The following is a 22,546-nucleotide window of genomic DNA, read 5'->3' on the forward strand; positions in this document are numbered from 1 at the left end:
AGATTCACCTTCTTGTCTGGACAGAGTCTGACACCGGGCTTTACTAATTTATGCTGAGACATGCATGAGCACAGGCTCCCTGGAGCTCAGTGGCAGTGGGCTTCTTCGAAACATGGCTGATTGATTAAACATCTTTTCTCAATCAGCAGGTAGTGCTCACAGTCAGAGGTCACTTGAATATCCAGCCTTAGTAAAGCCAAGGAGAGATTAATTTCAGTATGCACTTCTGCATTTGGATAGACTGACATTTTTTAGAATATCAGCCTAATCAAAAGTCAAACTCTGAGCTTTGAATTTCAAGTTCTGTGTTTTCAAAAAGAAAGTTACGATGACTTCTGGTAAAGTTTGGACAAAAGCAACTGCAGGAATGAATAAGAAGTTGAACTGCAGCAAAGGTAAGAGAAAGTCCTAGAATATAAAGTTTTTCTCCTCCACACTACCAGAACAACTTGAAAGAGGTGCATAAAAGATGACCAGAAGTGGTTCTCTCAGTACTGGACCGTTGTAGCATAGTACAGGAAGCTTTGTGTGCTTGCTCGGAAGAAAAAAAGGAGGCTCAATGGGGCTTTTGTTGTTTGAGTTTGAGACAGTAAAAGCACAAGAAACACTGACTGACAAATACCTGGCCCCTCTGTGCCTCAAATACCTCAGCATTGCACTTGATACAATGTCAACAAATGCCTCCTCTGTCCTCCATAGTAGCCGATTTCCTCTCTGTCCACAAGATTTTTTCATGTTTTTATACAGACTACTGTTTTCTGACCAGACATCTGGGTAAGCAGATTTGGCCTGCAGAGCTGCAGTTCTGAGTCTAGTCACTGAGAGGTAGAAAATGGTCCAAAACCTTTTAACAGTTCAGAGGTTTAAGTTGAAGTAAACTGTGTGGTAATTCAGAGCAGATCATAGACACGACTACGACTAAACTACACTTTCATTTGACTGGTTCGACAGTTTAAGAGTTACTGGAGTATGAATTAACTCAACATTAAATCAATCAAGCATACCAATGGAACACTCTCTCGGGCAGTGTTTCTGTGCATGAATGATGCTTGACTCATCTACGTTGATGGCTTTTATTGTTGAAAGTGGAGTTACTGCTTGGAAACATGCTGTTTGTATTTGTAAAAATATTGTGGTCATTAACAGAAACTTCTAAGCTTTCTTTGCCAAGTGATTAAATGAAAATGCTGAAGTAATGATCTCCTTTGTGCTTGCAGAAGTCAAACAGTGGGCCACTACAGAATATGGAAAGAGTTTACATAACCAGTGCTGAATTCAGACAAAATCCTTTTGATTAACACTGCACCTTTCCTCAACAGACATTGCTTTAAAAGAGCATTTTTAATCAAAGATTATTCTACGAACCCCTGCGGAATTGAATAGCTAGCAGGATATTGATGTGATTCAAGCACTGGGTAAAGGGTCAATTTATTTGAGTTTTTGCTGTGAAAAATACAATTCCTACTGTCTAAAGCATCACAAGACAGTTTCATTTTACTCCCCCGGGCCTCAGATGAAGACTTCCAGTTTCTTTGGTTAATTATTCATGCGGATGTGAGTTTTAAATCCTGAATGCTGTCTGCAACCTGCTCCTATTTTTTTCCTCTCTTGTTCTTATTTCAAGCTTTCAGTACTCGCTGCATGGCTTCTGAAACTGCATCTGTGTTAGTGATTATTATTGTCTCCCAAATGAAGCCACAACTGTGTCTTATGGCTTTCTATTCCTATGTGAGTTCTTTCAGGCATGTCATGTAGGGTTCAAAGCCATTGGATACACAGTGGACAGTCAACAGTGGCCGACAGTTACGAGTTCAATTCCAAGATGTTTTCATTAGGTTTTCTATTATTTGCTCATTATACTTCTACCCACCCGAATCCAAATATATGACCAGCATTTAACAATTTATAGCCGTTATTATATTTTGAGCCGTGCTCTTATGAAATGATATTAAATTTTTTGCCTACAGCATGGTCCCTTCTGTGCCAAACTTCCAAGGTTGGGAGGACAAAAACATAACTTTCTCAGTCATAAAGGAACACAATATTTTGGATTTAGGCTAACATTGCTGGAGATGTTTTGGGATTCGACTGCCTAGTTTCAGGAAAAGTGGAGTTTGCCAGATGCTCAAGGACTTAAAATGGTTATTTTCTGCTGCTGTCAGCCTTTCTACACCTTCTATGAAGAGCCATGGGCTTTGTTTCTACTGGGGAATTTACTCTGGTAGTCCTAGCCCTGTGCACACATGTATATGTCTGAGTCTGGAGGAGTCTATACCATCTACTTCAAAAGACTCGGTCAACACCCAAAGGTGGATCAAAGGAGATTTTGTTTAGGTCACCCTATAAAGTTGCTGCACAACTATTATCAAAATTATTATTTATTTGATAGTATTTAATAGTACTCATAAAATCTACACAGTTGCCCATTTAGATGGAATAAAATATTTTTACTGCGTCTCATGAAAAATGATTGTGACCAAGTGATTTATTCTTGATAGATAAAGTATAAGTGGGACTCAATACGTCATCATTGGACGTGGTCAAAGGTATTACTAATGTGTATAAATACGAAGGAAAATAGGAGTGGGTCTGGAAACAAAATTCTGACAACTTTTTATACAGTGGAGTATCATAAAGTGGAATATAGTTTAGCATGCTGTCTTGTTCCATCTGTAAATTATTTAGCAGTTTAACACATGCATAAAGCAGTCGTAATATCAAAGTTGCTGATTTATATACTCAAGATAATGTTAGAAGCATAGCCAGAAAGGTTATTTTATGCACTAATTTAGCTCTTGATTTATAGATTTGGTTCTTTGTGAATTATCTGTAGAATGACTCTCCAGAAATCAAAATTCAGGAAACACTGGTCTATACCACTAAGATCTCCTATGTGTCGTATCAGCTGAAATATTTGTGTTTTTCGTAAAATCAAAACTATGAACTGCTGTTGCAAATCTTGGTTCTACTCCCCGACAATGACTTAGCTTGTAGATTCGTCACCATCCCCCACCTCACCCCAAAATAATAGATTTTTTGTAAGAATTTAGTTCAAAGCAATAGTTATTTTACTTACATGATAGTAAATAAGGCTGGATCCCATTGTAGCAGGTACAGCGCCCTCAGCTCTTTGAAAATCCCCTCTGAAAACAAATGCTGTTTTCCTTGAATCATAATGTGTTGATCCAGTCCCAAATTGCTACAGTTCAAGTTCCCGAGAGTACACACAGCACAGCAGGTGATCAGATCTGTATGACTCAAAACCAAATATCACTGCATTCATTGTAAACACCTGCTGGCTTGTTATTTAGCATTTTGAATGTGGAGATGACAAAGAGATTTTAGCTGTTATATTAAATTTTTGCAGCTATGGCAGTCACAAGAACCAATTTAGTCTTGAAGTATGTTTCAAACCTCTATCAACATTGACATTTATGCAGACAAAAGCCAAAATACGTTACTCATCAGGTGTTCGTGAGTTAAGGGAAAAGGCAAATGAAAAGCAAACGGGAGACAGACTCCTTCACATCAATACCACTTGGGGTTAGAAATATGCAGTTGTTCCATTTTACTGACATAACCTCAGTGGGGAATCGTCTGTTATTCTGATACAATTTTATGCACCTCACAGTGAAACGCAAACTGCAAACTAAAAATGCACAATACTGTCGACTTTATACCTGGAAACGTCTGTTCTATCATTTCTTTTTTTTTTTTAGGATGAACTGTTTTTTCCTTGTGAACAGAACCTGTTCATGAAGCAGAATAATTGTAGTGGAGAGAAGCTGTTATTTTAATGCTAAGTTTGAGCAAAAAGTGTAGTTGTTTACACACTGATGAACAGATAGTCCTGGTTTTCTGGTTGGCTTTCCCCATCATTTCAACTAAATTACATCCCTTTGCTCGAAGTTTGGTTGAGCAGTTAGAGTACCAAGCTACACTTCCGGCAAGCAAGCTTATTAACAGAAAATCCAGTAGTTTTTCTCAAATAAGACCTTGATGTTAATGCTTCTTTGGGGGAAAATATCATATAATTATTGTGATTCTGTCGACAGGTAACACAAAAAGGACTTACCACTACAGACGACACTGCTGTGAGAATGCAGAAGCAGTTAACCCCCGCTGCCCCTCATCTGGAAGTCAAAGGTAGAAATTAATTTGCACTGTAACCAAGAAGTGAAACTCATGTCTTGTTCCATTGTAACATCTACAGCACCAGTGTATTTTCGCTGCCATTATGGACTGAAAGCAGTTATCATAAAGCACCACAAAATCATCTTTTTGCTCCAACCTGTGTGTCTACATTTTTCCCTACTGTCCAAAAACTTACATGAATTGACGTAAAACTTTGTATTTGTTCAGTGGCTATATCTGTGTGTATAAACAGAGCTACCTTCACCATATTAGATTGAAAGTGGCTATCTAAAAACAACCAGAATTTTGCTGCTTTGCCTCAATTCTCTTTAATTTAAGGATTTATTTGTAGTACTGATGTTCAAAACTCTCATTCACATAGCTGAAAACTACCAAAACCACCAGCAAAACAATGCTGTGTTTCTGTAAAGCGTGAAAAAATTACAGCCCTCAATGTCTACACACATCTCTATTATGGTATCATCAAGTTTTTTTCTTCAAACAAATATATCGATGTGCCTTATAATCTCCACGTGCTGCATCAGCTGATAGTTTACATTATAGCTCTGTTAGCTTAGTTCTGTTTTTAGACAGAAAACAGCCACAGTAAAACTACAAATGAAACGTCTGTTTTCTGTATGGTTTGTGTTGTCAATAGTCGCACTGAAGATCTGTTTGGAATCATGCAAACAAGGTCAGAACTGCCATAGTTTAGTCTGAGATGTAGATCAACAAACAGTGAACTTAGTGAATATAACAATATAGTAACTTTATACCTTGATATGCTTCATAATCAAACTCGCCTGAAAAGCTGCCATTACAACATTTCTTTTAAATTAATTTTTCATTGTTCCTGCAACAGTGACAGTAAAGATTCTATTCTATTCTATAAATCTTATTGCTTATTTCTTTACCTTCCACACTCTGTAAACCAGTGGTACCAAACATACAGCCTGCTGGCCAAAACCAGAGGGTCCAATCCAATCCCGTCTGTGGGATGAATTTGTGAAATGAAAACATTACACTGAAGATAATTACAATCAAGTATGTTAAAATCATTTTGGTCCAGAGGTCACATACAGACCAATATCATCTCAAATGGGTTGGATCAGTAAAATACTACCATAATAACCTATAAATAATGACAGCTCCGAATTTCTCTCTTTGTTTTAGTATAAAAAAGAAATGTGAATAACCTGAACAAATATGAACCTGAAATGTCTTAAGAGAAGTGCAATTTTAACAATATTATGCCTGTTGCTAAATGTTTTATGTATTTGTAGATTCACTGTGATCTGCAAATTGTATTGAAGCTGAGGTTTAATATTGTTAAAATTGCACTTACATTTCTTAATAAATTTCAGGTTGTTCATGTTAGTCACATTTTTAAAAGGATAGTTTATAGATATAAACATTTTCATGGTGTAATTTTACTTTTTTCCACTCTAAAACACAGAAAATAGTTTATAGTTGACATTACTTACATTATTTTACCTGTCACACTGGGCTGTATGTGGCCCCTCAACTAAAATGACTTTGACAAACCAATAACATTCCTCTTGCAAGTACTATTAATTAATATAAATACTGAACATATAGGATACAATAAAAGGTCAAATCCAAGTGCTTTCAGTTTGTTTCATGCATATTAATGAACAGAGCTACTTAAAAAAAAAAACAAAAAAAAAAACAACCACACAGCTAAGCATACAGTGTCCTTGCTAATGCTAGCCTATGTTTTTTTTTTTTTTTTTTTTAACGTTATTTACATAATGTCATATACCAATAGAACAGAACATGGCATGGAGAAAACATAATGCTCAAGGTGAGGCAGAAAGAAATTACATATAAATAAATATATAGGTAAGTAAGTTAAATAAATAAAAGTAAAGGAGTAAACAAGAAAATAAATAAATAAATAACCCTCCGGTATCCTGTCCAGCAAGGTCCTTACTAAGCACCAAGAGTGCCTTTTTGGCACACTTGTGGAATAATGTCAAAAAAAATTTTCATACAGTTTGTTTTTAATTCTTTTACACTTTTTTCTATTTCATCAACTTGAGCCGTAAATAAAAATACCAAATACTCAATAACTGTTACATTTTTTAACCTTTTAAATGCCGTGTTTGTATGGTAAACAAACCACTGTTTTGGATGCAAAAAACACAAAAAATTATTTTTTTTAATATACTACATAAAAAGTGGATCACATATTATTTGATTTTTGCAGCCTGGCATATGTCAATGATTAAAAACAACATTGGTTAATTTGCATTATTATTTTTGGCGCTAGGTCAAATGTTCAAAAACACTAGCATCTGTCAAAAAGTGTATGAAAAATGCACACCTATAAATCAAACTATTAAATATTATATATTGATTTATTTTTCTGCTCTAATTTGATTTTATTTTTGTAAATCAAGGTCAGCCCTAATCATACATATCACATAGAGGAAATAGTGCATTTTAGGCACACTTGGGAGACAAATGCTAGTCTTGTAATTTTCTTTTGTTTACAATGTGCAAATTTTAGTTGGTGGCCAGAATTTTAAAGATCATGCAAAAATGAACAACTTTTGAATTCTAATGTTATTTAAATTGTGAAAAATAATATGAAGTTTTTTAACACGAATTGCAAAGTGTGCTTAAAAGGCGCACCCGGATACCGGAGGAATAAATAAATAAATACATACATACAAACATAAATAAATATTACAACTTAAATTCGTTACATAAGGCTTAAGTCTTCATAGCTTTAGGGTTAGTGCAAAATTTAAGTGTGTCCAAGTAGGATTTTAAGTAAGATTTAAAGACCACAAAGCTGGGTTTCTGGTTGGCAAATTTTCTTGCATGTACATCAAATTTTGCTAATAAGTATGTAAGATTAAGACTAAATTTCTTAGCAGGTAGATCATTGATAAAGAAACCAAATAAAACATCTTCAATTTTGAAATTTAGAGAAATCTTCAGCTTTCTATTTTGAAAAAAAGACTGAAATCACACCAAAAAATCTGACAGTAGGCAATGCTAATGCTAGCCTGCGTGAAGCTAGCTTATTGCGTTACACGTTGTCAATCAAGTGTTGAGTTGCAGCTGTTCCCAGACCAGCCAGTGTGTACCTCACACCGCGGACAGAGGGGTTACACCGAGGAAACAGCCGAGACTCGTTTTTTTTTTTTTCTCCCCATTTTCTTTCTTTTGTTTCATGCATATTAATGAAAAGAGATACTTAAAAAAAAAAAAAAACAGCTAAGCATACACTGTCCTTGCTAATGCTAGCCTGTGTTTTTTTTTCCTCCAAACTTTATTTACATAATGCCATATACCAATAGAACAGAACATGTCATGGAGAAAACATAATGCTCGAGGTGAGGCAGGAAGAAATTAAATATAAATACATATATAGGTAAGTAAGTGAAATAAATAAAAGTAAAGGAATAAACAAGAAAGTAAATAAATAAATAACTATTTTACTACTTAAATTCGTTACATAAGGCTTTAGTCTTCATAGCTTTAGGGTTAGTGCAAAATTTAAGTGTCCAAGTAGGATTTTAAGTAAGATTTAAAGACTGCAAAGCTGGGTTTCTAATTGGCAAATTTGCCTACATATACATCAAATTTTGCTAATAAGGAAGTAAGATTAAGACAAAACAATTTCTTAGCAGGTAGATCACTAATAAAGAAACCAAATAAAACATCTTCAATTTTGAAATTTAGAGAAATCTTCAGCTTTCTATTTTGAAAAAAAGACACCGAAAAATTTGACAGAAGGCAATGCTAATGCTAGCCTCTGTGAAGCTAGCTTATTGCGTTACACGTTGTCAATCAAGTGTTGAGTTGCAGCTGTTCTCAGACCAGCCAGTGTGTACCTCACACCGCGGACAGAGGGGTTACACCGAGGAAACAGCCGAGACTCGTTTTTTTTTTTTCCCCCCATTTTCTTTCTTTCTTTTAATTTATTTTTTTCCTTTTAATTTACAAATAGCCTATAAGAGCAGACACACCCCACCGTTGACCTTGTTTCCATCGTGTTGCTGTGCTATGCCGGTGTTCGCAGAGGACCCTTCTCAGCTCTCCAAATCTAGGCTGAAGTCAGATTTAATTGCCCACAATGTCGCTTTGCCACCTGCCCAGAGCAAAAAGGAGATTTACGTGGAGTTACACATGAAACACATAGATCAGAAAAACGCTGCGGATTTCTCCAGCGACGAAGAGGACCCAGGACAAGATGTAGTAGTGAGTTCCAAAAACTTGTGCAGAGGGTTTACCACATGGACGGCACAGTGTCATGAAAGTGGGACTGAGAAATGGTTATCAGTTTATTTCAGTGATTAAAAGCAGCTGCTGTGGATAATAATCATTGGTTTTGTATATGTTAAAGCCGGTGCAGTGCATGTTCAGCAGCTGTGGAAGTGGGAATGAAGGGGTGGGGTGGGGGGTGTAAATCTGGGTCACTTGCAGCCAAACACTCATCTCAGCTTGCTGGAAGCATTTGGGGTCCTTGACCACTGAGACAGCAGCTGTATAGTGTATAATGGGACAGCTATATATTTACATGTAACTTGCACATGGTTGGCACACCTGTCATGTTCATTTATTTGTGCCAGCAAGAAAAAGAACTCCATAAGTTATTCCTGATCTGGAAACAGTGTCTGTTTGGGAACACTGTGTTTAGTCTATTTGGGAAAAAATTTCCATTATTAAATCAACTGTACTGTTTAGAGTAAAATTTTACTATAATAGTAAGCTCCTTGAGAATCTTGAAATCTTGTCTTTTGAGAGAGAACAACTGAGATTTTTCTAAAAAAAACCCAAAAAAACCAAACAAACATTTGTTGCATTTGCAGGATATATAATATGTGGGTTGGGTTCAAATGTTCAGATTACATTTATTTACTCACCTGTTCTGAGTTTTTTTTTTTTTTTGTCATAAGATGATGATTCACTGTACAGAACTCTTTGTTTCTCATGTTTTCAGTTGCATTCAGTAATCTGACAGCTTGTGTGTGTGTGTGTGTGTGTGTGTGTGTGTGTGTGTGTGTATGTGTGTGTGGACTAGGAGGAGGGTCCAGAGGATGCCGGGATCCTTGACCCCAGTGTTTTGACTGATGATGACCTCAAAGCTGCACTACTCAAGCATGGGGTGAAAGCAGGACCCATAGTCGGTGAGATTCCACCTTTAGTTCATGTCTACCTCTGTGTCTTCACTTGCATCTATGGGGTTGTTTGTATACAGTTACAGAAAAAAATTATTGGACCATCAAAAACAATGGTTATGCAATCAAGTACTAACTCCTGTGTGTATCATGTGACTAAAACAGACACAAAAGAAAACATGGAATGCCTAAAAGCACTGTTTTTGTCAGTACAATGGCATAGTTATTGATGTAACAACTGAAGTGATTTTGGTTATTATCAAGAAAACATGGAAAATGGCTAGATATCAGCTCTTAAATTAAACTCTTATGAGCTATTTTTGTTGTTATCATTATATTTGTCCAAACAAATGTACCTTGAGTTGTACCAGGCATTAAAATGAACAAGAAATTGAAGAAAACATGGGTTGTCTAGTAATTTTTTCCACGTCTGTATAAGCAGGATTATGCTGAAACAGTCGCACTGATTTTCATTAAATTTAGTGGAGATAATTTAATAGGCTTATGTTTTGCCCTCTGCATTCATGTTCAAGTTTATTTATTATGTGCATTTAAGGTCCGTGCACAATAAAATTGGGTTTGCTCTCCCTCTATAAACCCATAAAATCTTTAAAAATACGTAAATAACGCAATAAAACAATGCCAGAGAATAATGAAATAAAATTATATGACAACTATAGCAGCAATGATAAATAAAATCAGTGGTAGCATCTACTGCTCTACTATGATTTCATTCCGTATAATCCAGCTGACAGATAAATAAACATGAGTGCACCTATAACTTCTATGGTTAAGATATTATATTACTATTCAAGTTAAATGTATTATTCAGCATAATATTTCAAAATCATCTTCAAGGGATTTGATTCAGTGACATCTTTCAGCCTCAGAATTTTCAGCTTGGATAAAGAAAAAGCCCTCAAACCCTTTAAACTCTTTAACCCCTGAGATTTTATTTCAATGAAACAGGCTTTGTTCAGTGGTTTTGCTTTACTGTGTGTTTTAGGGTCAAAACAGGGTGCAGTAACAGAAAAAGATTAAGAGAGGAATTGAAGTTTTACAGGTTTTACTCAAGTGCTGAATGTACTCAGAATGTACATCAGTAAGAGATTTAGGATGTTTGACATGAACTGTGAACTGGAACACATTGAACAACAACTTGGCACCTGGTTGAATTCTAAAAAGCAGTTACATGGTCAAAACTCGGTAAAAACACAGTAAAAAACATAAAGGAAACTCACCACAGCACTGCAAACAACAGTAAAAACAAAAAATGACAAGGAAAATGGTGTAGAACAAAAAACAAATCGTCTATTTTGATAGTGAGTCAGTCTCACTCACTGCTTTGCGTTTTGAGCAAACGGTTGAATTTTTATGAATATTTAAAATAAATTATAGATTCAAAACACTCACCACAGATACGTATGGGGTTAAAAGGTTAACAGGATCACCACATTGTATATGTAATAGAAGTAAATGAATTAGCCAGTAGCAGTCGTAACATCAGTCACTTTATTAAGAAAAATGCCTACACTAGTGGTTTCTGAAGAACTGCCACATATTTCTGTTGAAAACATACAAATAAAAGTCAAAAATACTTACCAGGAAAACCCTTCTTTGCATATATTTACTGCACAGGTTTTTGTTTTTATTAAATGAGCCAGTGGGTCTTTTAATTGTGACTCGTCCCTGTAAAACTCTTTGTAATAGTATTCTATCCCTTTTCTAGCCTCCACTAGAGCCCTGTATGAGAAGAAGCTCCGAACCCTGCTTCAGTCTGATGGACATGACACGCAGAATGGCGCAGAGGAAGCCGTGTTGTACTCTGACAGCGAAGAAGAGGAGGAAAATGCTGAAGACAAAAATGAAGAGTCAGGTAAGAACAGAGACGTTAACAGACACTTATTCTTGCTCATGTCAGTATTGTAATTATGCTCTAACACTCTTCGTATTTCATTGGACTTTCACAGATACTGAAGACACAAAACAGACAGTTGAACAGGAAGACGAGGCTGAACAAGAGAGCAGTGAGGTGAGAACATGAACCAAGGACTTGTACCTTAAATTGACTAGAACTACGGCCTTTATATTCCCTCTACACTCGTGCTTTTTATTTGATCTCATTTGTGCTTTCTTTCTAGCAACTAGTTTTTGGAGTCAGTCGTCCCTGCAGTGCCACTTAGTGGTTACAAAATGCAACTGTAAAACTCTGAAGTACAGTTTTCATTTTGACTACAGGTGGTTTGTGATTTTTCTTTTACTTGTTACAGGTAAAACTGCCTTTTCTGAGTGGTGTTTATGGTTACCCACAGTGCTTTCTGCCATCATCTCAACTGGTAAATACTCCTGGATAGTCACATGGTTGTGTAAAAGTGACTTCAAAAGTGAGGACACTGTTGTCTTCTCTCGGTTTGGCTTGGCTGGATCTTTTTTTTTTTTTGCAGCGTGCTCGTGCTTCGAAACACAAGGAACCTAGTCGTAAGTGGAATTCAAAGAATGTGTTAAAATCATCAGAGCGGAGTCGGCCTTGCTGCTCACAGATTCCCTCTGGCATTAGTAAGGCATCATCTGTAGATCAGCGCTCAGGATTAGCTAAAGGGGTAGGCTGGTCTGTTGTGGATTTACATTTTCAGCATTCCTTGCTCAGATTATCAGAGTAACTTTTTTTGCATCCTTGTGGCACAGTCAGTTTGGGGAAAGTTTCATTATCATTGCTTTAAAGGAGTGATATTTTGGTTTATTAAATGGAATTACACATTTTAAAACATTTCCCTGTGGTCTGCATAAACTGTAAATGCTATACTTGGGTCTGAATTCTTCATTAATTCAACTCCACAAGTCCATCTTCAACCCTATTTCTGAGTGATGACACCAGAAAGGTTGTTTTGAGCGCTGGCCCTTTAAATGCAAATGAGCCACTTCAGGCCCCACCCCCTCCAGGTTGTTGACCATGCTTTCTGTCCCATTTAGCCACTTGTGTCTGTTAATACAACCAACAACTGAACATTTTAGGTAATCGGCTCGAAGTTTGGACATATTTTCAGTTTTTACTACAACCGCTGCTGCTGATAAACAATTATGGCGTACTCTGAGAAATGTTTGTCGGAAGTCTTGACCTTATAGGTGCAAATGTAATGACATAACTAGTTATAAAATGTAACAAATTAAGCAGGAATTGAAACAGGTTGTAGAAATCCACTTGATTTTTGCCGGAATAAATATAAAGATAGCTTTGCAGCACCTGGAGGGTTCAAATTCAAACTTTTGAAACTATTAGGGTCCACAAATACACAAATAAATGAACCAAAGACTAATAAAAGTGGGTTTAGCAAAATATCACTCCTTTAAATTGGTACCGGTGGAAAGATTTAGTGATGAATGAAAGATACTTCCTGTGCTGTTGTTAAAAAACGTTGTTTTGTTACAGGTTACATCAGAATCAAACTCAGTTATATCCATCAGCTCTTCAGTTTCCTCTCCGAGCTTCAGCATCACACAGATGGTTGAGGAGGAAAGTTAAGATTCTACATTTTCATACCCATTTTTATGCATCTTAAAAAAAAAAAAAAAAAAATGAGCCTGTCATTGCATTTTAATTGGTTGTTCAAAGTAATGAGGTCCGGGCTCGATCAATCATGCACATTCTTGCTCTAAACAACAGATGGAGAGTCGGAGGTCTCTCTCATCTCGTGAGGACATTGAAAGAGAGCTGAATGGGAGCAATGAGCAAGACCATTGGTCACAGTCCAACAGGGTCAGTAGTGCTTACATTGCTCAGTCACACTTTAAGCTCAAACTTTGCAAGTGGTTAAAGAATTGAAGAGGTTCACCAGGGTCAGAAGGAGACGCAGACCGTGAAAATTCAGTGTACTATAATCTTTTACATCTCCTTCCTCTCAGCTGGACACACCAATCCTGGTCAAGTACACCGTGAACACCCAGTCCCCGTTCTACACTCCCATGGCCTTCCCCTCTGAGCGGGGAAAGAAGGCACAAATATCTTCTTTTTTGCTCATATTTACTTCCCTTTTTTCTCCTCTCAGCACCTGGTGTGGGTGTGAGCATCATCTACGAGAGCACAGTGGCTAATGTGTAACTCCTTCCATATATCACAAAATGGAAAATGATGAATCATACATAATAGCAACACCGGCTGTGTTTTGGTGTTATATGTAGTGTATGTGTCACATTGTTTTGGCTATTATACCAATGAGCACCCTTCTCTTTGCTGGGCTTTTGTCTCTGTGGGACACTGCTGTCTGCGTCAAAAACATTTCATTGTTTTTTCTGGTTCCTTTTGTTTGTGATTTTAAGTTTTTTTCCCCACTTTTTTTCCAGGAGCCTGTCAAAGATACTTTCAAAGACTTGTTTCCAGACACGGAGCCTACACCCACAGGGATCTAGTAAGTACAGTAGTACAAAGTGTTGTACCGCGCCAGTGATAAACTGTGGACAGCTACTCAGGAAGTAGTTGAGTGAGAAGTGAGAGGTTAAAACAAGTAGAATCAGTTCAGGTTGAGCAACTCGCACATGCCACACATTTTGTACTTTTTGTGATTTGGGTGTCTGTGCCTACCATTTCAGTGCTACTCGTCGGAGACCCATCAAGGGTGCAGCAGGAAGACCCATCCAGTATGTGTACCCAGACACTCCAGTCAGTCCCACAACCCTGGAGCGACAAGAGGTGGAGCGCCGCCTTGTGCCTGTCTACATACAGATGTTTGTGTTCCTCATTGTAGCCTGCGTCCTCTACTTCATCTATATTTGTGTCGAGGACAGCTCATTCAGCCCCCTCATGGCCTTGCTGGACAGCCTAGACCAGAGGTTAGAGGACGACGAGGGGCTTTTGCTTCAGGATGAGACCCAGGGCACTCCAGTGTTCTCTGAAGGAGAGTAACTTTGGGTTATTTTTGTGCTCGGGTTGTGTGAATTACTCATTTGTTGTTTCAGTTGATAACAAGCCAACAAATACCCAAAGTTCCTGAAGCATACACGTTTTTACACTGCATATTGTTGTTCGCTGTATTTGTGTGCCTGTACAGAAGTGAACCTTGAAATTAAAGTTTAAAGAGCTAAGTATTTTTTTGCAAATGTATAATTAATAAGAGGAACGCTGCATTTTTGTATTTCATTATGTGAATTTATGACGGGAGCTGTTCAACAAGTTCTCTTGCATATAATTGTGTTGTTTTTATATTTATGCTTGAATAAAGGATGCATTACTTCATATCTACTCTTGTGATGTTAACCGTTTTCAATTATTGACCTTAAGCTGTGGCAGTAAATTTCTAAGGATCCTACATATTGTTTATATTTGTCTGTTTATTCTGTACCACAACTAAAATTGAAATTTACTTCAAACATGTCAAGAAGAAACACATAATGCCTTCATTTACACATTGACAGAGAAGAGGAAGGAAGGTCAGGATTTATTTATTCCAAGCCCTTCAGGGCTAATCATTACTTTTTATTCAAATTCCTTATTGATATAAAACCTATATTATAATTCATTTTCCTAAGTTTCCTTAGACATGATTTTTTTTCTCACTTAAATATATATTATATTTCTCACAAAAAACATGAACAGACTAATATAACACAATCAAATAAATTACAAAACCAGTTGCTTGGATGCCATGTAGTACATTATGGTGTATTATATAGTTCAAATTAAACAGCTATGATGTCACACTTTTAAATATCCTGTTTTTTCAGTTTTTCCTAGATTTGTTTCTTTAGATATAAATTAAATTTTGTTGATATTCTAAATAAAATTAATTACTGTTTATTTTCTAGATATGTAAAACTATACATTTAAATGTTTATATAAGTATATATCATACCTGCTAAATGCTTTGTAGGTCCACTGTGACCTTTAAGTTGTAATGCACATGTGTAAATGATAAGATGAGGCATAATATTAAAATTGCACTTATTTTTCTTCAGAAATTTCTGGTTGTTAATTTTATTCATATTTTTTAAAGGATAGTAATGTAATGTTACTTTTTCCACAAACATAGACAAAGTTTGGAGTTGCCATTATTTCGAGGTTATTCTATTGTTATTTTCCCAGTCCGGCCCACTTGGCTCATACTGGGCTGTATGTGGCTCCTGCACTAACATCAGTTGAACCCTTCTGGTGTGTGGTTTCCTGCATGAGGCCCATTGTTTTCCTTCAGGTGTGCTATAGCTCCATGTGACCAGCAGGTGGCTCTGGTCCACAGTCTGCGGCTCAAACAGTCCTGCATGAGTTCCGCTGTCACTACACACCTACAATGACGGACTCAGGGCACAGGCTCAAAATACTGAAGTTTCTGAAGATTATTTTTAGTAGCTTTTTCATTACAGTCGTAGTATTACTCACTATAGCTTCTATCAGGACCTTCTCTCTGGATGTCAACGCCGGACTCCAACTGGCAAACTGGGAAAAGACCAGTAACATCTCGTTTTCCATAGACCAGCATCAGAGAGAGCAGCTGTTTGCTAACTTTAAAGGTAGCTCGGTGTAGTTTAGCTCGGTACTGACAAGCTGAGGCGTTGAAGTACACAAAATGAGAGAAATGACAAGGCTAAACAGTCACGGAAGGTGTGTGTGTTCATTCATGCAGAGTGTATCCGGATCCCCACGGTGTCCTACTCTGAGACCGACATCAACACCACCGCACTGCTTCACTTCGACAGGTTCATCCGGAAAGGTAAAGCTGTCAGTGCCAACCGTTTTCTCTTTTAAAGTCACAAATGTGTCACCTTTTTGTCTGAAATAACTTGAGACAAACAGGAGACGACTTAGCTGTAACTGTGCGACTGTAACTGTAGCTAACTCTAAGTGTTAGCTTACATTTACCGTTTATTTCTATACAATAAACAGCTAATGCTAATGCACATATACGAGCAGGTTCCCTTTTGTGGACTGGCTTTTATTTATTGGAAGATGAAATAATGTTAGCGTGTAAAGTGGGTCAGAGTATACAGTCTAACTGCTAGGGCCTTCCACAGTCTTCTTGTATACAGTTAAAAATTAACTATGATGAAATCTCAGCCCTGTTTTAGCTTGTGAGTGTGTTGCAGAATGTACAGTGAAGATAAAACTGCATTGTTTTGCAGATCAATCTTATGATGTATTCCACTTATATTGGTGTTGGTTTAAAATAATAATAATTTCTGCTTCTGTTGTATCTAGACATTTTATAACAGTGTTGTATATTTACAGTGGTGCTCATGAGTTTGCATACCTTTGCAAAATTTGTGAAATATTGTCTGTTATGTTTTATTTAATGATTGTATTTTTTTTAAAGATGATCCATAGTTTAGTTTAAATCTTACAAGAAGTGTGTTTTGCCTGATCACTCCTATTTCCATTAAAAATGTCAGGGTCTGTAAACTTACAAACTCAGCTGTATATAGTTTATTAAAATAGATCACTAAAACAAAAGTCAAAATAATAGTAAAATAATAATAATAATAATAATAATAATAACAATAATAATAATAATAACAACAATAATAATAATAACAATAGTAAGGGGTGTGACATTTCTTCCCCTCTAAGTGGTCATGTGTTTTCTTGGAATTCACCTTAAGAGCTACAAAGTGCATTATATAACTGTATAAAACTAATCTTACTATGTCAGCAGTCTAACTCTTTGTGTTTGTTTTGTGATAGCCTTATCAAGTCGGTAAACTTTTCTTGCACTTAACTTTTTCTCTTTGTGTTATTACAGCTTTTCCTACAATTTTCTCTTCAAGATTGGTACAGCATGAACTGGTGGCGAACTACAGCCACCTCTTTTGGGTTAAAGGCTCCCAGCCTGACCTGGTGCCATACCTGCTGCTGGCCCACATTGATGTTGTACCTGCATCAGAGTCTGATGGATGGGAGGCACCGCCATTTTCTGCCAAAGAGATTGATGGCTTTATATATGGCAGAGGGACTATAGACGATAAGGGCCCTCTAGTGGTGAGATAAAAGTGATATTTTGCATGTTTAAACCTTTACGTTACAAACTTTATTAACTAAATAATTCTTGTGCTGGGCTTAATTTATATTTTTAATATTCTCTAGGGAATTCTTCAAGCGTTTGAGTACTTACTGATGAAAGGCTACGCCCCACGCAGAGGATTTTACATTGGCCTTGGTCATGATGAAGAAGTAATCAATAATGTATCCTTAATTTTTATTTCAAGAGATAACATGTGTCTGAGTCCTTTGATATCTTTTTTTTTTTTTTTTTTAAAGGTCAGTGGTTTCAATGGGGCGATGAACATAATGCGCATATTAAAACAGCGTGGGGTTCAGCTGTCGTTTGTCCTGGACGAGGGCCTGGCTATACTTGATGGAGTCATCAGTGGTCTGGAGGGACCTGCTGCCCTGTGAGAAACCCACTGATCTCTAATCTCAAACATTAACAATTAAGCAAACTTAGTAAAAGATTGAATGTCTTCATTAAAAATATTTATGTAAATGTAGTCGATGGATTGACAATATCCAAAACAATTTTTCTTCTAAGAATTGGGATTAGTGAGAAGGGCTCTGCCACAGTTAAGCTGAGTGTGTCGATGGTCCCCGGTCACGCGTCAATGCCTCCCCGTGAGTCCACTATAGGTATTTTAGCTGCAGCAGTCAAAAGGTAAGAGGAACATTTCAGATTTTTCAGACTTACTTTGATACAGTTCTGTGTTCATGTACTCTACTACATGTCCAAATCTGTTTTACCGTTGTTTGTTTAAAGTGTTATTTTGTCTTGCTGTCTCCTTAGACTAGAGGACAATCCAATGCCAAGGTCTTTTGGTCTCGGGCCTGAACGTGGAATGTTTGAGCATTTAGCCCAAAAGGTGAGAGGAATAAATACTCTTCTGCTATATTATGGTGAAAACTGCCTATAGTGATCACATCTGTTCAGGAGAAGTGGATGATATTTATAACCAAACCTTTAATTTGTGAGCCCCATATTCAGTAGTAAAGGTGTTGTTTATTTACCTTAAGCTGTTGGTAGTGAGTTATATCGACAAATATATAGATGGATATTTTGATACCTGTTAACATTACTCATATTTATACTTCCTCCCACTCCTTTTCAAATATGTGAATCAAGTCATTTTATTAGATTATCAGGTGTTTTGGGTTTTTTTTTAATCTGTTGTATTTCTAGCCACTAATGTAGGATTCTTTTGCCTTTTTTTATTGCATATTTAAAATAAACTGAACTGACCTAAATTAGAAATAGCTGATTGACATCATTTGTGGTGGAATGATTTTGTCTCAGGGTTTTTGATATGTGACTGATCACTGTAACCGTGACCACTGTAAGCAGTTTCTACCATATTTAAAACCATGACCTTCTCCGAACTCTGCTTGGTTACTTATTTTTTTACTTTAGTTCAGGTTCCCAATGAAGCTCATTATGTCAAATTTGTGGCTGTTTTCCCCACTCCTTGGCAGGTAATTACACTATCAGATTAAGTGAGCATTCAATTTTCATTTGTGTCTTTAGTACTATATGATTTATTGGGTGTTATGTTGCAGGGTATTGGAAAGAAAACAAGAAACCAATGCTTTTGTAAGGACAACCACTGCTGTCACAATGTTTAATGCAGGAGTGAAGGTACAGCTGCAGAACAGAGCTTGGATGTTTTACAGAAAATGAGACTGAAAACAATTTATTTTGCTCTGATAATATGCAATATTTTTTGCCTCCTTCCAGGTGAACGTCATTCCTTCTCTTGCTGAAGCTTACGTAAATCTGCGAATCCACTCAGCACAATCATTGCAAGAGGTAGAGTTCCCATTTCTGAGGAATTTTACAAGGCTCAGCATGAATGTTGTAAACTAACTGGGGTGTCTGCCATCTCCTTCAGGTTGTGGACCTCATCCATTCTACAGTGGGAGACCAGCGAGTTAAAATAGAACTCGTTGATGGATTTGATCCCTTGCCTGTCAGCTCCTATGATGAAAGGTCTTTTGGTTTCCAGATCATTAAGAAAACTGTGTTGGACATGTTTCCAACAGTGACTGTTGCTCCAGGTAAAAAAATGGATATAAGCAACTGAATGAAATGGAGTAGTTTATGTTCAAGTATTTTTCATTGTTTGATATAATGTTTGATTGCACAGGTATTTGTATTGGAAACACCGACAGTCGACACTTTAAAGACCTGACCAGTGATATTTATCGCTTTGCCCCCCTCTGGTTTAAACCAGGTGATGCCCAGAGGTAAGAACCTTAAACATTCCCTACGTAAGGTTTGTTGATGCTCATAGGCTTATGTGAAGTTAATATTGGAGTCTGTGTTGTGTGTTACATGACTGTATTTTTGAATTAAACAGTAGCTAGTGTGATACATTGTTAGACACTGAAAAACTCAAGTGAGCATACAGATTTTACTAGAAAATCCAACCTGAAACCTCTACAAAGAAATACATTATCATGGATGTAGGTGACCAAGGCTATTGTTAATAGACTGTTTACTTAAGAACTACTACTGTGAAGCAAGTAGAGGCGTGAAGCAAGTTTTGTTTTTGTTATATTAATGAATGGAGTCCCACTGATTCTAATTTTGTAAACTGTAGGCAGCAAACTCTTGCGGTTTGATTTAACTGATGAAAAAATAGACGTGCAGTAATTTAGTGGACTGAGCACCGGATGGATTGAGATGCATCAAGGAAACATGATGCATTTCAATCATCAACCATTGAATCACAAATTGCGAGACATTAGCAAATTCCATTACACCTGCATTATTAATGTAGCTGTTAAATGTCAATCAGCACAAGACAGACCAACATGAACTTTTATAAGAGCACAAGCACACAGGAGTCTTCTGTAAAGCAGGTTTAAACAATGGATCAATATTATATAAGAGAAGAAGCTTCCAAAGAAGAAATCAGATAACCTTGAACAAAAAGGAGCTTGTTTCTGTTGGTCACATGTTTATATCTCAAACTTGTGATGTATCAGCGTGATCTATTTACACTGTACAGACTTACTTTGCCTTGAAGATGCAAGTCACATTTATTTCCCTGCATTTTATGGAGACTTTTTTTTGTTTCTTTTCAGATTCCATGGCATCAATGAAAGGATTTCCAAAAGTAACTTAGAGGAGCTTGTAGCATTTTACTTCAGTCTTATTCAAAACTGTGACATTAACAAGCTCCCGGAGCCTCACACCTCTGTTCATGAATTGTAAAGAGTGAAAACTAAATGGCACCTTTGTTTTATGTTTACATTGCTTCTCTTTATTTCACCAGTGTAATACAGGACCAGAATTGGACACATTTGTCATTGTGTATTTCACAAATTGAATGATTTTAAGGATAGATTGTACAGTTGTTTTTCAGTACCTAGTTTTAAGTAAGTAAATTTGCTCTCATGCGATAACATACAGTATTGATCTTGTGATGAAATGATCCTGGGTGAAACATTGTGACTGGCTTTGCATTTGGGGGTTTTGAAGCAGGCTGATGAAGAGATAAGAAAAAAATGAAAGGTTGCACTGCTAAAAAAATACTATTTTCTGTAGCAATCATGGTGGTACATGCTGGAAATGGCTGAATAATTTTGTTGTTTATAACGCTGAATGACAGCACATTAAGATGTTGCTCACTGAGAAAATGCTGGATTGTGACATTAAAATGTATTTTGTGGTATGTTGTTGATGACTCCAGAGTCTGTTTGAAGTATGCTATAATGTCAGAATGAATGTCAGCTTTGGTAAGTGAAATATTCATTCAATTTAAATATGATGCAAAATGCCTCAGTTATGTTCTCACAGCAAATTATACACTTTTTTTTTTTTTTTGCAATTTACATTTACATTTACAGGCTGTAATACTATAATGGTACGTGATTTGAGAGACACAGGTGAATTTAACCCTTTCATGCACGAATTATGAGAACCTTAGTCAAGATTTTTTTCTTCAGTGTTTAGCCATGAAAAAAACAATGCGATGGAGTTTTTTTTTTCTATGGAGTCACAAAAATATCCATGCATTTAATTTTTGAAGTAAACGTGTTTAAAACCCAATATCAGAAAGTGATATGAAAACAATGAAATAAAAACATTTTTAATGCTGCTAATCTGATGTCTTCTCACATTTTAACATATTCTAATGCTAGTAATTACTCACTTCATGGAGATAATATGCAAAAAAAAAACCTTCTTGTCTAACAAATAATGATTTACACTCAAACATGTTACTGCAAATCAGGTTTATCAAGAACAGCAAAGTTATAGTAATGATCTGAATTACAGTGTATGGGATGGTGCATAAGCGTCCACTGTTTTGGCTGATATGGAACTAAAACAACAAAACCCATTAATACACAAGAGAACAGCTGGAGAAGAACTGTCCACTGGAGTGGACAGTGCATGAAAGGGTTAAAGAAGAAAAAAAAAAGTATATCCAGAAAAAATAAATATGTAATTTAATTAAATAAATCTTTCATATGTAGAATCATTGCATACGATAAATATTTCAAGCCTCTTTTTTGCTATATTTGATACTATCAAACCTTAGAATACTCATAAAAAAGGGGTTATATTGCAGAGATGTCAAACTAATGGACTTAGTGCTCCTTATGTGCACATTACTGCATCAGTGTTCAATAGTGTACAAGGCATGTGACCTTTGAAGTGTTATGGATGCCCACAAGCTGCTTTGATAACATTCGGCTGGTTGTGGGAACTGGTGTCATAGTAGGAGCTTTAGTGGTGGTGGGAGCGGTGGTTGTGGGAGTCATAGTAGTTGTGGATGTGGTAGTGGTGGTAGTAGGAATTGTGGTGGTTGTTGCGGGAGTTGTTGTTGTGGGAATTTTTGTGGAAGTGGTTGTTGCAAGAGTTGTGGTTGTGGGAATTGTGGTAGTAGGAGTTGTAGTGGTGGTGGGAATTGGAGTTGTAGTCATTGTAGTTGTGATAGTAGGAATTGCAGTGGTGGTTGTTGCAGCAGTTGTGGTTGTGGGACTCATTGTGGTAGTGGGAGTGGAGTCAAACGCCAAGACATTAATGAAATCCAAGTACCAGATAAAACACAGAGGAGCTCAAGTTTATAAAAACGTGCTGAGATCCAACCACGGAGACGATGTTGAGAGTTGTGTGCAGTCTTACTTGACAATGTTTTTGACTTCATAACTGTCATCAATCATTGCTTCCTCAGCAGACACGCTTGCGGCAAGACTCAGTCTGGTGTTGTTTGTTGTTGCTGCCTCATCTTCAAAGGCTTCTCTGAGCTCCTATACACCAGTCAACATACAAACTTCAGTC

General features: G+C 36.7%; 2 protein-coding genes across 3 annotated transcripts; both read left to right on the plus strand.

The window, feature by feature from the left end:
- The first annotated feature begins 8,083 nt into the window (after positions 1 to 8,083).
- Positions 8,084 to 14,517, plus strand: lemd1 (LEM domain containing 1). 2 transcript variants are annotated; one of them, XM_030137871.1, is made up of 6 exons: positions 8,084 to 8,370; positions 9,194 to 9,299; positions 11,020 to 11,166; positions 11,261 to 11,322; positions 13,629 to 13,693; positions 13,875 to 14,517. In XM_030137871.1, exons 1-6 carry the CDS (start codon positions 8,176 to 8,178, stop codon positions 14,185 to 14,187), a joined length of 888 nt encoding a protein of 295 aa, XP_029993731.1. In that variant the 5' UTR covers positions 8,084 to 8,175; the 3' UTR covers positions 14,188 to 14,517. The 2 variants fall into 2 exon arrangements, with proteins under 2 accessions (XP_029993731.1, XP_029993730.1); XM_030137870.1 differs by having other exon boundaries at positions 11,261 to 11,318; positions 13,625 to 13,693.
- Positions 14,518 to 15,533: 1,016 nt separating this feature from the next.
- Positions 15,534 to 20,933, plus strand: pm20d1.2 (peptidase M20 domain containing 1, tandem duplicate 2). The gene is made up of 13 exons (XM_030137846.1): positions 15,534 to 15,785; positions 15,899 to 15,985; positions 17,012 to 17,247; positions 17,353 to 17,439; positions 17,527 to 17,660; positions 17,798 to 17,917; positions 18,047 to 18,122; positions 18,668 to 18,729; positions 18,814 to 18,892; positions 18,992 to 19,063; positions 19,146 to 19,311; positions 19,401 to 19,500; positions 20,344 to 20,933. The coding sequence occupies exons 1-13, from the start codon at positions 15,566 to 15,568 to the stop codon at positions 20,471 to 20,473; spliced, it is 1,569 nt and encodes a 522-aa protein (XP_029993706.1). The 5' UTR covers positions 15,534 to 15,565; the 3' UTR covers positions 20,474 to 20,933.
- The last annotated feature ends 1,613 nt before the right edge of the window (positions 20,934 to 22,546 follow it).

Source organism: Sphaeramia orbicularis, chromosome 7 (genome assembly GCF_902148855.1).
Source record: "Sphaeramia orbicularis chromosome 7, fSphaOr1.1, whole genome shotgun sequence".
NCBI classification, from domain to species: domain Eukaryota; kingdom Metazoa; phylum Chordata; class Actinopteri; order Kurtiformes; family Apogonidae; genus Sphaeramia; species Sphaeramia orbicularis.